Source organism: Panthera pardus, unplaced genomic scaffold, assembly GCF_024362965.1.
Source record: "Panthera pardus isolate Hobbes unplaced genomic scaffold, ASM2436296v1 HiC_scaffold_16, whole genome shotgun sequence".
NCBI classification, from domain to species: domain Eukaryota; kingdom Metazoa; phylum Chordata; class Mammalia; order Carnivora; family Felidae; genus Panthera; species Panthera pardus.
The window spans coordinates 2,088,359-2,103,425 of NW_026526721.1; the positions used below are offsets into that span (position 1 = coordinate 2,088,359).

General features: G+C 60.8%; 1 protein-coding gene across 12 annotated transcripts in view; it reads right to left on the reverse strand.

The window, feature by feature from the left end:
- Positions 1-13,993, reverse strand: part of TRPM2 (transient receptor potential cation channel subfamily M member 2) — a 56,212-nt gene extending 42,219 nt beyond the window's left edge. For 4 of the 12 annotated variants that reach the window (XM_053902981.1, XM_053902982.1, XM_053902984.1 and 1 more), the window contains exons 1-3: positions 13,167-13,359; positions 9,372-9,644; positions 8,554-8,642 (exon numbers count right to left, since the gene is read on the reverse strand). In XM_053902981.1, coding sequence (XP_053758956.1) covers positions 8,554-8,642; positions 9,372-9,536 — 254 coding nt within the window. In that variant the 5' untranslated portion in view covers positions 9,537-9,644; positions 13,167-13,359. Of the gene's footprint in view, positions 1-8,553; positions 8,643-9,371; positions 9,645-13,072; positions 13,360-13,428; positions 13,625-13,886 lie in introns of those variants that run through there. The other 8 variants (XM_053902983.1, XM_053902976.1, XM_019432653.2 and 5 more) reach the window with 7 other exon arrangements.
- Positions 13,994-15,067: the final 1,074 nt, after the last annotated feature.

Sequence of the window (15,067 nt, forward strand, 5' to 3'; positions counted from 1 at the left end):
GAAGGGAAGGGAAGGGAAGGGAAGGGAAGGGAAGGAAGAGGGAAGGGAAGGGAAGGAAGAGGGAAGGGAAGGGAAGGGAAGGAAGAGGGAAGGGAAGGGAAGGGAAGGGAAGGGAAGGGAAGGGAAGGAAGAGGGAAGGGAAGGAAGAGGGAAGGGAAGGGAAGGGAAGGAAGAGGGAAGGGAAGGGAAGGGAAGGAAGAGGGAAGGGAAGGAAGAGGGAAGGAAGAGGGAAGGGAAGGGAAGGGAAGGGAAGGGAAGGGAAGGGAAGGGAAGGGAAGGGAAGAGAAGGAAGAGGGAAGGGAAGGGAAGGGACGGAAGAGGGAAGGGAAGGGAAGGGAAGGGAAAAGAAAAGAAGGAAGGAAAGGAAAGAAAAGGCACATATAGAAGAAAAGAAGTAAGACTATCTTTATTCACAGGTGATGGAATTGTGTGTGTAGAAAACCCCAGGGAATCTACAAAAAGGTGTAAGACTGACAATAACTCTAACAAGTTTGTAGGATACAAGGTCAATAGAAATAAATCAATTTTATGTCTATACAGAAGTAACAAACAGAAAGTGAAATTGGGGCGCCTGGGTGGTTCCGTTGGTTAAGCGTCTGACTTCAGCACAGGTCACGATCTCACAGTTTGTGAGTTCGAGCCCCGCATCAGGCTCTGTGCTGTCAGTTCAGAGCCTGGAGCCAGCTTTGGATTCTGTGTCTCCCTCTCTCTCTGCCCCCACCCTGCTCACGCTCTGTCTCTGTCTTTTGAAAATGAATAAACATTAAAAACAATTAAGGAAAGTGAAATCAAAACAAAACACTACCTATAATAGCAAAGAAAAATTAAAAGTGGCCAAATTTCCCACATTTGGAAAGAAGTCATAAATTCTACGTTCAAGAATCTAGGGAACACCACACAAGGGAGACCCAAAGAGATGTGTGCCAGGATACTAAAGTCAAACTTGCATCAACTGAAGACAAATAAAAAATCTTGGAAGCCACAAGACAGAAATGACACTTTGCCTACTGGGGCAAAGAAACTCACGTAACAAACAAATTCTCATCAGAAATCAGAAAGAAGTACCAGGAGCGGGGCGCCTGGGGGGGCTCAGTCGGCTGAGGGTCCGACTCTTGGTTTCAGGTCAGGTCATGATCTCACAGTTCGTGGGTTCAAGCCCTGTGTCAGGCTCTGTGCTAACAGCGTGGAGCCTGCTGGGGATTCTCTCTCTCTCTCTCTCTCTCTGCCCCTCCCCTCATGCTTCACGCGCTCTCTCTCTCTCGCAAAATAAACTAATAAACTTAAAAAAAAATTTTTTTCAGGAAGTACAAGGAGGAAGGGGCACAACAGCTTTCAAAAAGCACCAACCCAGAATTGTACACTCAGCAGATGCATGGTTCAGTCAGACGTTCTCGGATGAAAGAAAACGGAGGGAATCTGTCACCCACAGAACTACCCTACGAGGGTGGATAAAGGTCGTTCTCTAAGCAGAAGCGAAGTGATGGACGGTGGAAAGGTTGAACAGCAGAAGGAAGGAAGAATGACAGAACGGGTAAACGGAACTCTGGAAAAATGTTCAAGTCACCTGGAAAGGCAGGAAAAGAAAAACCTTAAAACGGAAAAATGCAATGGCGGACGTAAGTCCTAACATCAAAACTCACCTTAAATATAGTGCCGTAAATACACCAGTTTGAAAAGACACAGGTTTTGCAGAGTGGATGAAAAGAGTAAGGCCCGATTATTTATTGTCTACAAAAATCTCGCTTCCAATGGCGGAGGCAAGCTGAGGGTGACCGACCACTTGGCAGCAAAGGGGGGAGGACTGCCGATACGCACAACGACCCGGATGGATGGCGAAGGGATCGCGCTGGGTGGAAAGTGACACGGTCACTTCGGTCGGATTCCTTACGTGACGTGCTCGAAGTGGCAAGGTTGCGGGCATGAAGAACAGACTCGTGGCTGCCGGGGGCTCAGGGCGGTGGGGGCAGAGGACGCAGGGGCTGGACCAGGCTCAGAACCCAGGGAGCTGCGACGGCATCTTTGCAACTTCCTAAAATCTATGATGGTTACGGAGTAAAAAGGGTAAGGAGCCCCCGCGTGGTGCAGGCTCAAAGCAGCACGAGACAGACCCGGGCCAGCCTGCCGGGCACCTGGACGACGCTACGGGAGAACCCGTGCCCGGGACTCCCCGCTCTGGGTTCTGCTTTTCCCGCCGCAGCACCTCAGCACCTCCTTCCAACTGTGACCTCCCCTCTTGTGTCCTTCAGGTTCGGGGCCTGAGACCTTTTCACTCCTTTACTGCTATTCACTGGGGCTTCGGGAGAGAGAGGAGATAAGTGTGTTCTCTACACCTCCTTACATTGGAAATTGTGAATTTTTAGGTTCTGACATCTCGTTAGTATCAAGTGACCTGAAGGACGAGAGACAGATGAGACAAGCAAGCAGTCTGAGGCCAGGTGAGCCTGGGGCCAGGTGGCAGAGGGAAGGACGCTGGGGGGCAGGTGGCTCGGGCAAGGACGCTGGGGGGCAGGTGGCACAGGGAAGGATGGGGGGCCAGGTGGCACAGGGGAAGGACATGGGGGCCAGGTGGCTTGAGGGAGGATGCTGGGGGGCAGGTGGCTCGGGGGAAGGACATGGGGGGCCAGGTGGCTTGAGGGAGGATGCTGGGGGGCAGGTGGCTCGGGGGAGGATGCTGGGAGGCAGGTGGCACAGGGAAGGATGCTGGGGGCCAGGTGGCTCGGGGGAAGGACATGGGGGGCCAGGTGGCTTGAGGGAGGACGCTGGGGGGCAGGTGGCTCGGGGGAGGACGCTGGGAGGCAGGTGGCACAGGGAAGGATGCTGGGGGCCAGGTGGCTCGGGGGAGGATGCTGGGGGACAGGTGGCTCGGGGGAAGGACATGGGGGGCCAGGTGGCTTGAGGGAGGACGCTGGGGGGCAGGTGGCTCAGGGGAGGACGCTGGGAGGCAGGAGGCACAGGGAAGGATGCTGGGGGACGGGTGGCTCGGGGGAAGGACATGGGGGGCCAGGTGGCTTGAGGGAGGACGCTGGGGGGCAGGTGGCACAGGGTAGGATGCTGGGGGACGGGTGGCTCGGGGGAAGGACATGGGGGGCCAGGTGGCTTGAGGGAGGACGCTGGGAGGCAGGTGGCACAGGGAAGGATGCTGGGGGCCAGGTGGCTCGGGGGAGGATGCTGGGGGACAGGTGGCTCAGGGGAAGGACATGGGGGGCCAGGTGGCTTGAGGGAGGACGCTGGGGGGCAGGTGGCTCAGGGGAGGACGCTGGGAGGCAGGAGGCACAGGGAAGGATGCTGGGGGACGGGTGGCTCGGGGGAAGGACATGGGGGGCCAGGTGGCTTGAGGGAGGACGCTGGGGGGCAGGTGGCACAGGGAAGGATGCTGGGGGCCAGATGGCTCGGGGGAGGATGCTGGGGAACAGGTGGCACAGGGAAGGATGCGGCGGGGGGCAGGTAGCACAGGGGAAGGACGCTGGGGGGCAGGTGGCGCAGGGAAGGCCGCAGGGGGGCAGGTGGCACATGGGAAGGACGCTGGGGGGCAGCACAGGGGAAGGACGCTGGGGGGCAGGTGGCGCAGGGAAGGCCGCAGGGGGGCAGGTGGCACATGGGAAGGATGCTGGGGGGCAGGTGGCACAGGGAAGGATGCTGGGGGGCAGGTGGCTCGGGGGAGGACGCTGGGGGCCAGGTGGCACAAGGAAGGATGAAGAGGCCAGGTGGCACAGGGAAGGACGCGGGGCTGCCCCGCTCAGACGCTCTGGCTCTCCATTTCTCCACCGCTACAAGGGGAAAACAGTACATCCCCTGACCCCCAGCCTACAGAATGCCTTGAGGGTCTAAAGAGGTTCTAGAAATAACGTATAAGATTAGTGCCAAACAACTAAGCATGCAGAGCACCCAGGATGGGTTAAGACACCCATGGCCTGCCCTGCACCCAGGTGCTGCTGGGCTCCTCCCCGAGGGCTGTCCCTCCTTCTGCGTGTGGTGACCGCAGGGGCCCCCCAGTGCTCTGAGCACAAGCCCCACCCATGGAGAGCTCGGAGTGCACCCTCTGACCTCCATCGACCCCTCAGGGAGACTCAGGCGCTTTCAGACCTGCAGGGATGGCAGGGTACACGTTATGTGTTGTGTGACCACCTCGATTTATGGTCAGAGGCAGGGAGAGGGGAGTCACCAGGACGAGGACCCAGCTCTTGTATCTTGGCCCAGCGCTGCCCCCAGGCTTTCTGTTCAGTCTCTAATGGCCTAAGACAGGTCACCTCCTTACCTCGTCTCTGAGCCACCCCCTCTGCTGAGATTAGATCTTAAATCTACGTGGCCGCCCAAGCTCTCCATCTGGGCTGCTCCGTGCAGTCTGGAGAGGCGCCTCGGTCTTACTAAGCATGCACGCCTCGTCCTGAAGACAGCTTCTGAAGCATCCGCTTCGGTCCCTGTGTTTCATGGATGAGGGTTCCAGGGACGAAAAAGAGCCAATATGTCTGTGACAGTACGGGGAAGGTCTGGGGTGGCGGTGGGGGGAAGGGAAACGAGTCAAATCTGGGCAGAGCTGAGCAGGACCCTCAGGACGTGGGACTAATTAGATTATGGGGATGTAGGGAGGTGGGGGGGTTCAGGTCTGGAAGGCGGTGGGGGAGACCCCAACGCCTTTGATGGAAATATGTAAGGTGTATAAATAAATCTGTTCCAAGGCTCCGTTCGTGACGGGGAGGACCTTCCCGCCATCTCCTCCTGGACCGCACTCTGCTCTCACAAGGGAGCACGCCCTCTCCATCCGCTGGAGGGACCCCTTGGATTGGTGAGATGGGGAACACCCTGTGCAGGACACAGTCCCCGCAGGCCTGGGACCACTGTCTCTGGAGGGGCTGCTCACTAGGCTGGGCTTTCAGAACGGTCTGCATTCCCCAACCCACTCATCCCAGACTGTGCAGAGGACACGATTTGTGCCCAACACCCGCTTTCCCTGGGCATCTGGAATGTGGGGGGTGCTAGGCAGAGGTGCCGACGTCACCAGCCCGGGACTGACCCCGGGCGCTCAGCCCCTAACGGCTTCGCAGGACAGAAGCCCGGCACACAGCTGCATTCTTCCCTGCTGGCATGCCCCTGGGGAGGGAGACGGGGGACAGAGGTCGCAAGCCTGCACACGGGGTCTCGGACCCGCCCGTGTGCTTTCCCTGCTGAGCCTGCTGGGTGTCCCTGCGCTGTGACCGCTGTCCTAGAACACGTACGGCGACCCCAAGGACCCCCAGAAACAAGTCTACACCGCCGTCTCTGACTCGAATCAGAACCCCATCTCTCTGGGGTCTGCCGGCCCCCGGGGAGCACCTTCCTTTGCTTTCCTTCTGGTTCCACGTGGGGAGCACAAGGGGGCCCATGAGCATCAGGGCTGTGGGCACACTGCCCATCTCCACGCCAGGCAGCCGGGACAGCCCCCGCCACCAGGATCCCGGCCTCTCCGCACACCCCGCTCTTGCCACGTGGGGTCCCAAATCTTTGAGAAGGAAAACAGGAGACAAGGAGAATGCCCTGTTCTTCCAGGAGGGAGCACCAGAAAACAATCTGCGGGCCACTGGTGCTTCCAGACAAAGACCCAGGAACCGGCCGCCCCCAGGACGTCCAACATGCCTGGTGAGTTCCCAGGCAGCAGATGACCAGAAGCGTCCACTCGGATGCACCTCGCCAAGCCCCCCGCCTCCCTGTGCTTCCTGCCGTCCCTGGGCCTGGAGCCTTCCCCGGGACCTCCGGGCACCTGCTTCACCTCTCCAGCTATAAACCCCATCCCCGGCTTCCATCAGGCTCTGAAACATAATTTAGGAAACTGCTTTAGGTCGTAAGACACGGCTAATCAGGAAACCGGTACTTCATTCTAGTTGCTGTTAACCAATCGCACGGTAAAAAAATATCTCTGGGTGCCCCCATCTTTCACACGGTACCCTACAAGAAAATGTCTCTGGGTGCCCCCACCTTTCCGGCCATCACTGGGTCCCGTGCTTCCCAACCCTCGATGTAACATCTGAGCGACAGCCCCCTGTAGCAGCCCCTTGCGTCAAACCTGATGCTAGTAAACGTGCTCCTGGAAATTTCCAGAACCAAAGGCATCCTGAGCGGTATTTCTTCAAAGCAGGAAAGAGGCACTGAAGGAGTAGGAAGCCCCGTTTCAGCCTCAAATCCCAGCTGAGTCCCCCGGCCCTCGCTGACCCTTGTCAGCATCCTCCACTGGGTCTTAGCTCAGAGGAAAGAAGGGGCCCCGGGTCGGGTGGGTGGCGGCTCCGGGCCCCGCGAGCCGGAGACCAGACTGCCGCGTAAGCCTTCGGAACGACTTTGAAGCCAGCAAGTCCTGCACGGGGCGTCCGGGTGGCACTCATTCCCTCGGAGGCTATTTTCATAAGCTTCCTGTAAACTAACAAAGACTGGAAACCTCGACGCAAAACGCTCTCTGTACGTCGTCAGAGCGAGCAGCGTGGCTGGGAAGCTCCGATGACACGCCTAGTACGTTGGCACTCCCTGCCAAGCTGCCAGCTGGAACATGCTGGCAACCCTCTCTGGCTCAAGGGTCTGCTCCCAGGACGGAGAAATGAGGACGCGCCCCTGACGTGGAGCCACGCCGGAGGCGTGAACCCCAGCCCCTCAGTGACGACGCCGGGCAGATCGCAGGGCCCCGGGAACGGCCTCGTCGGCGGTGATCCCTCCTGCCCGAGCCGCGGCCTAATCTCTCTCCCTTCCCCACGCGGGCTCCTCCCCCCAGGTCATTCGACACACGGGGGCTGGATGCTATTCGTCCACCGTGGGATGCGGAAGAGGGATTCTGCCGCCACGAAGCCACACGATCTCGGGGCGCGAGGGACTGGTAAAAAGACAGGTAGATGGAGCGTGGTGGGGAGAGAGGTTACTTCCCCGTGTGGTCAGGGAGGGCCGCACAGCAGAGCCGGCATCCGCCACAAGAGCTCAGTAGGCGACAAGGAAGGCGGAGGAGAAAGAGCGTGGCCGGTCGGTGGCACGGCACGACTCGGGCGCGGCTGGCGGGGAGGCGCTGACACAAATCATACTCCTCAAGGAACGCCGAGGACGGGCCATACCTCCCAGGAGGTTCCTCCAAAGCTGCCCGCAGCGCCCCCAAGCTCCCGGGCGGCCCTGCTGGGGAGCCAGCGGCCCAGGAGGGAAACGTCCAGCCGTGTGGAGGCGTAGAGGCCACCGCTGCCCGCGGAGGTGGTCTTGGCAGCCACACCAGAGCCATGGGCCCCACAGGTAGGAGAGGCAATGGCGGGGGGGGGGGGGGGGGGGGGTCGGTTCCTGAGGGTGAGGTGGCCCGGTCTGCATTTGGCACCGACCTCAGCGAGGGGCCCAGGCTGGGCGTTCTCCCTGAGTCCCCGTAGAGCCCCCACGGCACTGTGACACCCTCTACTCCAGAGGGAAATGAACATTCTAGAGGCATGCAACGTGGCACCCAAATGAGCACGTTCAAGTCCAAGTGCCCCTGCGGAGCGGTCCCCTTATGACCCTGGATGAGTCACCTAAGCTCTCCGCACCCCACCTGCAGGACGCGTGAGGCAAAGCTGCTCGCCCACAGCCAGCTGGACAGGCACGTGGGGCTGCCGCAAGCATCCGAGGCCACGTGGACTGGGCCCACTGAGGCCACACAGACACACAGACAAGGGACTGTGCCCCCCGAGGCCACGCAGACACGGGACTGGGCCCACTGAAGCCACACAGACACACAGACAAGGGACTGTGCCCCCTGAGGCCACACGGACACGGGACTGGGCCCCCCAAGGCCACGCAGGCATGGACTGGGCCCACTGAGGCCACACAGACACACAGACAAGGGACTGTGCCCCCCGAGGCCACACAGACACGGGACTGGGCCCACTGAGGCCACGCGGACACGGACTGGGCCCACTGAGGCCACGCAGACACACAGACAAGGGACTGTGCCCCCCGAGGCCACATAGACACGGGACTGGACCCCCCGAGGCCACGTGGACACGGACTGGGCCCACTGAGGCCACACAGACACACAGACAAGGGACTGTGCCCCCCGAGGCCACACAGACACGGGACTGGGCCCCCCGAGGCCACGCGGACACGGACTGGGCCCACTGAGGCCACACAGACACACAGATAAGGGACTGTGCCCCCCGAGGCCACACAGACACGGGACTGGGCCCACTGAGGCCACACAGACACACAGACAAGGGACTGTGCCCCCGAGGCCACACAGACATGGGACTGGGCCCCCCGAGGCCACGCGGACACAGACTGGGCCCACTGAGGCCACACACACACACACACACACAGGACTGGGCCCCCCAAGGCCACACAGATACAGACAGACACACACACACACACACACACACACACACACACGGGACTGGGCCCGCGAGGCCACGAAGACAGGACTGGGCTCGCTGAAGCCATGCAGACACGGGCTGTGCCTGCCAAGGCCACACACGCATGGACACACACACAGACACCACACACACAGACACACACACACATACCAACGGAGCCCGCCGAGGCCCCGGCCCGTGGGAACAGGGGGAGGGGTGGCCACACTAACAGGCCCCTTACCCAGCATCAGACAGCTTGGAGCTCTCCACAAAGTACATGCACTCCTTCTTCTTGATATTGTCGGGGATCCACGAACTGAGATTTTCTTGCTGAGGATAAAAAGGGCGCTTTGAGATCCCCGGGCAGTCGTAGCAACACTGTTCGGGACAGCAAACCCTCCGCCACTCCCTGTCGAGCTACACGGGACTTTTCCAGAAGGCGTGAGCAGGGCGGGGGTGCCCGGCCCCCGCTCTCAGGTGTGGGAGGAACAGCCCTGTGGGACCTCTTCCTCCTTTGCCCTACTTAAGTAGCACAGCACTTTCCCGTTTCTCTGTCAATGCTGCCTTCCTCGGGAATAAAGCAGTGCGGCGGGTAGGGGTGTGGACACCTGCCTCTGTCCAGACGAGACGGCAGGCCAACGCCCTCCCGCCACCTGACCAGGGGCCGAGGGAGTCAAACATGCCCTCAACACAGTCTTGTCACGGGCCTTGGGGAATCTAGCCCAGGATGTCGGTGGTGCTCAGGGCCCTCCAGTGACATCGGAGACGTGAAGTCATCGCACAGTGAGGTCAGGGGTGACGGCTTCCAGAGAGTCTGCCCGGGACGGGGTTGCCGTGCTTGCCTAACGCCCTCCCAACCAGACCAAGAACAGGAAGGGGCGTGTGATGCATGGAGGGGGCGGACCTGGCCACTGACCATTTTCTCCAGGTCCCCTTTCCCCGGCTCAGCCGAGCCTCTGCCCAAGCAAGAAACACACCCATCCCTGGGTGGTCGCCGTGCCCCACAAGGGCTCTGGGGGGCCTGGCGGAGGGGGGCCCTGCTGGCCACCGGAAGCCTACCTTCTCACTGTTGCCAAAGAGGTTCTGGGACCTCCTGACCTTGCGCAGGCTGCTGTTGCTGCGCCGGAGACTGGGGACCGTGCCCAGGTCAGCGACCCTCCGGGGCTGCACCCCAAAGGCCTCCTCCTGCTTGGAGCCGGCTTTCCTCAGGGTGGGGGCCTCCATCGTGAGGGCTGCCTCCACTCCAGCTGCCACGGTCTCCTCCCTCCCTCAGGACAGCCTTTACTCCAGCTCGTGAGGCCGAAGGTTCTGGAAACACACCATGGAGGGCTGCTGGAATAGATCAGAGAGGGGAATGAGGCAGGTGTCCTGACAGTACGGGGCACGTGCTTCCTCGCGTGGGGCCTGTCCACTCGTTGGTCGGCGCCTTTGCCCAGCTGCCCCAGCTCTGTCCGCCAGCAGGGGCCCCGGGTCGTCTGGAAGCACATGCACATCCCCAGGGCCCCAGAGGCCCATTTGTAGCCACAGCGACCTCAGGTCACTGTGAAGGGCCGGAGAAGGCACTCCATCCCCGTCCATGGGGCCGTCCTCCCAGCACAGGCCCAGAGTGCGAGGGCCTGGGGGCAGAACGATTGCAAACGGGGAGCCACAGCTGCCCTGCACCCCGCTCATCTTGGGCCCGGCTCTCCCAATTCCCCGCAGCCCCAGGCGCCGCTCCAGCTGGCCCCCTGTGGCCAGGTTAGTGGCACCTGCACGATGCCATCACTGCTGTTCTGAAAAGCGTGCAAGTCTGGGGGCTCAGCCGCCTCCACCCAGATTTTAACAGATGAGGCCACCCAGAGCCTTGGGCACCTGACCCTGGGAGAGGGCCGCTGCCAGGACAATACCCAGTGGAGCTGTGGGGTGGGGTGGCCCCAAACCAGCAGAGCCACTGGCATGCGTCTCCAGCCGGGGAGAGCTGCAGGGTGGGCTGTGCCCAGAAAAGCCATCGGGCAGGACCACCAGGCCAGGGGCCTTAAGGTTTAGGTTTGCTTGGACCCCATCACCCCTCCGGTTGCTCCCCTTCGGAGTGGGAGTGCCCGTCCGGTGCCCCACCATTGCTTGCGGGACAGGCCCACAGCCGGAGAGGAATCCGCCTCAGGATAAATGCAGCTGGGGTCTCCCCCACCCCTGACTCGGATGAGATTTAGATCAGACTTCGAGTAGCTGCTGGAATGCGTTAACACTCGGCTGTTGGGATGGAGTGAATGTAGTTCTCATGTGAGAAGGACATGAATCTGGGGGGCCAGGAGTGGACCGCTATGGTTCGAATGTGCCCCCCTGAAGTTCGCATGTGGAAACCGCCCCCCAGCGGTGATGGTAGTCGGAGGCGGGGCCTCTGGGAGGTGAAGAGGCCCTGACGACCGGGGGTCTGTGCTCTGATGGAAGCCCCAGGGAGTGCCCTCGCCCCTTCCCCACCATGAGGACAGAAGTCTGCAACCCAGAAGGGGGCCCTCCCTCCCCCGTGCTGCCACCCTGACCTCAGCCCTCCAGCCTCCAGGGCTGTGAGAATAAACTTCTGTTCACAAGCTGCCTGAGTCTGGCAAGCCTCACACCTGAGCAGCCCTAAGGCCATCGCTGTCACCTGGCCCCTCAAGCAGGGCCAGGAGCCATGCAAAACGGCTCCCTGCTGGCTCCCCCCTGGGGGGGGTGGGGACTGGGGATGCTGACTGACCTTCTCTCTCCTCCCCTGCCCTCCCCTCCTCCTCCCTCCCCCATCCAAGTCTGGGCCCTGGAAGAGTCTGGAAACCCAGGGCTGACCATAACCTTACAAAATCCCCCATCCACCTTCTCTGGGGCTCCCCCCAAATCCAACCCTCCATCGTTTTCTTCACATATCACCAGAAGGCAGTTGTGGTCACCCCGGTTTGTAACTCTAACGCTCCATATGCAATGGCAAACACGTGTGGTAAGAACGATGAAAGTGGGGGCACCTGGGTGGCTCAGTGGGTTAAGCGTCCAACTTCAGCTCAGGTCATGATCTCACGGTTTGTGAGTTCAAACCCTGTCGTCGGGCTCTGCACTGACAGTGCGGAGCCTGCTTGGGGGTTCTCTCTCTCTGCCCCTCCTCTCAAGCGCTCACTCACGCTCTCTCTGAAAATACATAAATAAACTTAAAAAAAAAAAAAAGAGCACTTTGTAAGTAAATGACTTCCAAGAAGACAGGCACATAGATACATAAATAGACAGAACATGACGACACACGGGCCTGCACATACAGTCACACAAAATGCACATCTAAGGGTTCACTGCAAAATTCTTTCAGCTTTGTGTATGTTTGGAAATTTTTATTTAAAAAGTAGGAAAAAGGGGCGCCTGGGTGGCTCAGTCGGTTAAGCGCCCGACTTTGGCTCAGGTCATGATCCCATGGTTCGTGAGTTTGAACCCCGCACTGGGTTCTGTGCTGACAGCTCGGAGCCCGGAGCCTGCTTTGGATTCTGTGTCTCCCTCTCTCTCTGCCCCTCCCCGGCTCACACTCTGTCTCTGTCTCTGTCCCTCTCTGTCTCTCTCTCAAAACCAAGCAAACGTTTAAAAAAATATATAAATAAAAAGTGGGAAAAAAACCAAGGACACAGACTCAAAAAGTGGAACATAATGGTAGAAACACTAACGATAATAGATATATGATATAAGTGTATCTAGATAAGTGTCTCTGAAAAACAAACAAACAAATGCACATCTATAGATGCCCTTCGGCACAGGACCCCCGACAGACACGCGAAGCTGTTGCCATGGAGTGAGCGGGCCTGCAAGAGGCAGGGCCACAGTGGGGTGGATGTCCAAACGCAGGGCTGAGGAGGAGAGAGGAGTGGGAGGGGCCACGGGCAGCGAGCACAGGTGCATGGGGAGGGGCCACACGGCAGCGCCTGTGCCCAGGTGGGCCCCCCCATCCAGGCTCCTGCGGTCCGGGGGTGGCATGCTGGAAGGCTGTGCCCTGGCGACATTGGGAATAGACACCAAGTCCAAACAGAACAAAAGTCCTGAGGACTGTCCTTTGCAGCAGCCACCTAGGCCCTGACGCTGGGAACTCACAAAGACAGCGTCCCATATCCCCGCCCCATATCCCACCAGCCCAGCCCAGAAGGCTGAACCGACAGACTCCCTATGTGAGGCTATTCAGGGCACGCTGGCCAGACGTCCCCCCCCCCCACCCCCCCTTCCCACTTCTCTTTCTAAACCGTTTGCCTGCTCCCTGCCCATCCCCAGGTCAGGCATCCTCTGAAATCCCTGCAGGGAAAACACTTTCCAGACTGTAAATAGCAGTACACCCATCAAAGGAAGTGCCTGCCGGCGGCGGCAATGGGCCCCGTGGTCTTGCGGTGGGTGGGGGTGGGAAAGCTGTGGTCAGAGCCTAAGTCCTAGATGTGGCAAGTTCCTCATCTCCCCAGGTCGGGGCAAGGCGCCCCCGGAAAGACTTCACCCTGGCCCCGTCGCAACGCCTGTGCCCGCACCCTGCCTGCAGCCTGGGTCCCCGCACCCCGCACTCCCGCCTGAGCCCAGGCCCGCACCTCCACCCCGGAGCTTACACTCGAACCTGCGCCCCTGCGGCGCCCCAGCGTGTGCCCCGCGCCCGCACCGGCACCCGGGCCTGCGCCCAGGCCCCCGCACCCGGCAGCGCACGCACCCCAGCCCGCCCTCTGCTTGTACCAGCAGCCCGGCCCGCGGCCCTGGACCCTGGGGGGCACCCTCCTCCCACCCCGCGCCCCCGCCCCTCCCCCAACCTGCGCCGGCGGCCCGCGCCCCGGCCCCAGCGCGGGTCCTGTCACGTCTCTCCGCACCCCGGTGTTGTCCATCCCCGGCGGCGGGCGGGCGTACCTGCTCGGAGCCGGCCCGTGTCCCCGCGTCACCCGCGCCGCTGCGCAGGAGCGCCAGCTGGCCCCGCGGGGCCGCCCGCATGTCTCGCCGAGCGTGCGTCCCGCGCGCGCGGTCCGCGTCGCCCGCAGCGCGCTCTGCGTCACCAGCCCGGGGCGCTCAGCCCGCGACTCCCGCGCCCGCCAGCGCCAAGGACGCACGGAGACGCCCCACCAGAGGGGACCCCCGCCCCGCCCCGCCCCGCCCCGGGCTCTTGGGTCAGTACCTGCCTCCTGAGGGAGGAGCAGCCGGCTTCTCCTTGAAAGGCCCGACGGAACCCCGTCGGGCAGGGAGGGGAGTGGGGGCGGGGGTCGGCTGGTGGGCGGGGCAGGAGACCGAAGTGGGCCTGGAGCCTGGGACCCACCTCCCCTACAGACCTCAGGATGCTCCTTGGCCGAGATGCCTGCAGCCACCCTCACCCCCGTCTTCCTGGAAGTACCCAAAGCCAGGAGACCATTCCCAGTAAGGCAGGGCCCGAGGGGGCAGGGAAGATATAACCTCACAGCACCCATGTGGCAGGTGCTGGCCATGGGGTCCCACAGATGTCCAAACTCCACCCTGGTTGGACTGCCCCTTGGCAGTCCTCCTGGCTGGAAGGATAAGGATTCTGACTCCACCCCCTCACACAAAAAAGCTGACCACAGCTTTCCTAAAGGTCCAGACCACCCCCCACAGTGCCCTCACCTCACAAAGACCACTGCCCTCTCCTTCCCAGACGCCAGTGCACAATGCCCCCCACAGTGGCACAATGCCACTCCCGGGCCCTGCACCTCTGCCAGCTGACTCCTGGCCGCCTGACCACGCCCTCATTTCCTCCCCTGGGCGTGCTGACCTAGTGTTCAGATTCCTGCCCATGACACCCTCCACTGGAAGGCCCCTGGCCTTTATCTGCCCCTGCCTCTCCACAGAGGGGTGAGCCACAGCGCCATGGGCCCACAGGACCCCTGTGGCCCATCAGAACCCCTTACGTAGAGCAGTGCTCGATGGATTTCTCAAGGCACTTTGATGGGCACAAAGGTGGTGGAGCCCTCCTCTGAAGCAGTCGGCACCCTGGAGGTAAAGGGTGGACAGCAGCGGGGGGTGTGACGGCTGATTGGAGGCTCTCACCTGCAGGAGGCGCCCCCCTGTCACTGCTGCGTTGTCAGAGTCCGGCAGCCCAGGCCTTCGGCAGGCACCCGCCCAGGAGCTGGATTGCCACCGCCCCCGGGAGGGGTCTTAGACCTTAGTTAACAGGCAAAGCAAGCAGAGACCCACCGGCGTCTGCAGCTGGTTTTTAGCAGCCGTGCCCAGACTCTGGGCTAGCGCTCCTTCCCTGGGGGGCCTTCTGGCCTGAGAGCCATTCCACTGACTGAAAGCACATGGCGGAGGACCAGTTAATATTTCAAGAGACAGCAATCACCGCAGAGCTCTGGGGGGCAGGCACGGGCGGTCTGACTTTGGCTTCCGAGTATCCCAGGGCCAATGTGGGAACGTCGGTGAAGGGGAAGCAGTATGTGAAACAGGCTGCTGACCAAACATCAGCGCTCATGTCCCCCCTGTGGCTCCTTCCCTTCTAGAAAAAACCACACATTTCACAAGAAGGCCACGTTCTGTCCGCCAGGACGCCGTTGCAAGAGCAATTATGAAACATCCATCCCATAAAAATAAAGAGGCCATAAAGCAGGAAAGCAGCAGTCCTGACTTTGATTGCGACTTGGCTCACATCCAGCTAAAGGAAACGCGGAGGACGTTTTCACAGCGTGGACAACATGGCCAAGGTAAAAAGTTCTGGCAGCGAAAAGAAAACTCAGTCAGTGAAAAAGAAAGCAGTCTGGCCACGTGGCATGGGCATGCTGTGGCCGGCTGTGAATAATCCACGGGAGCAG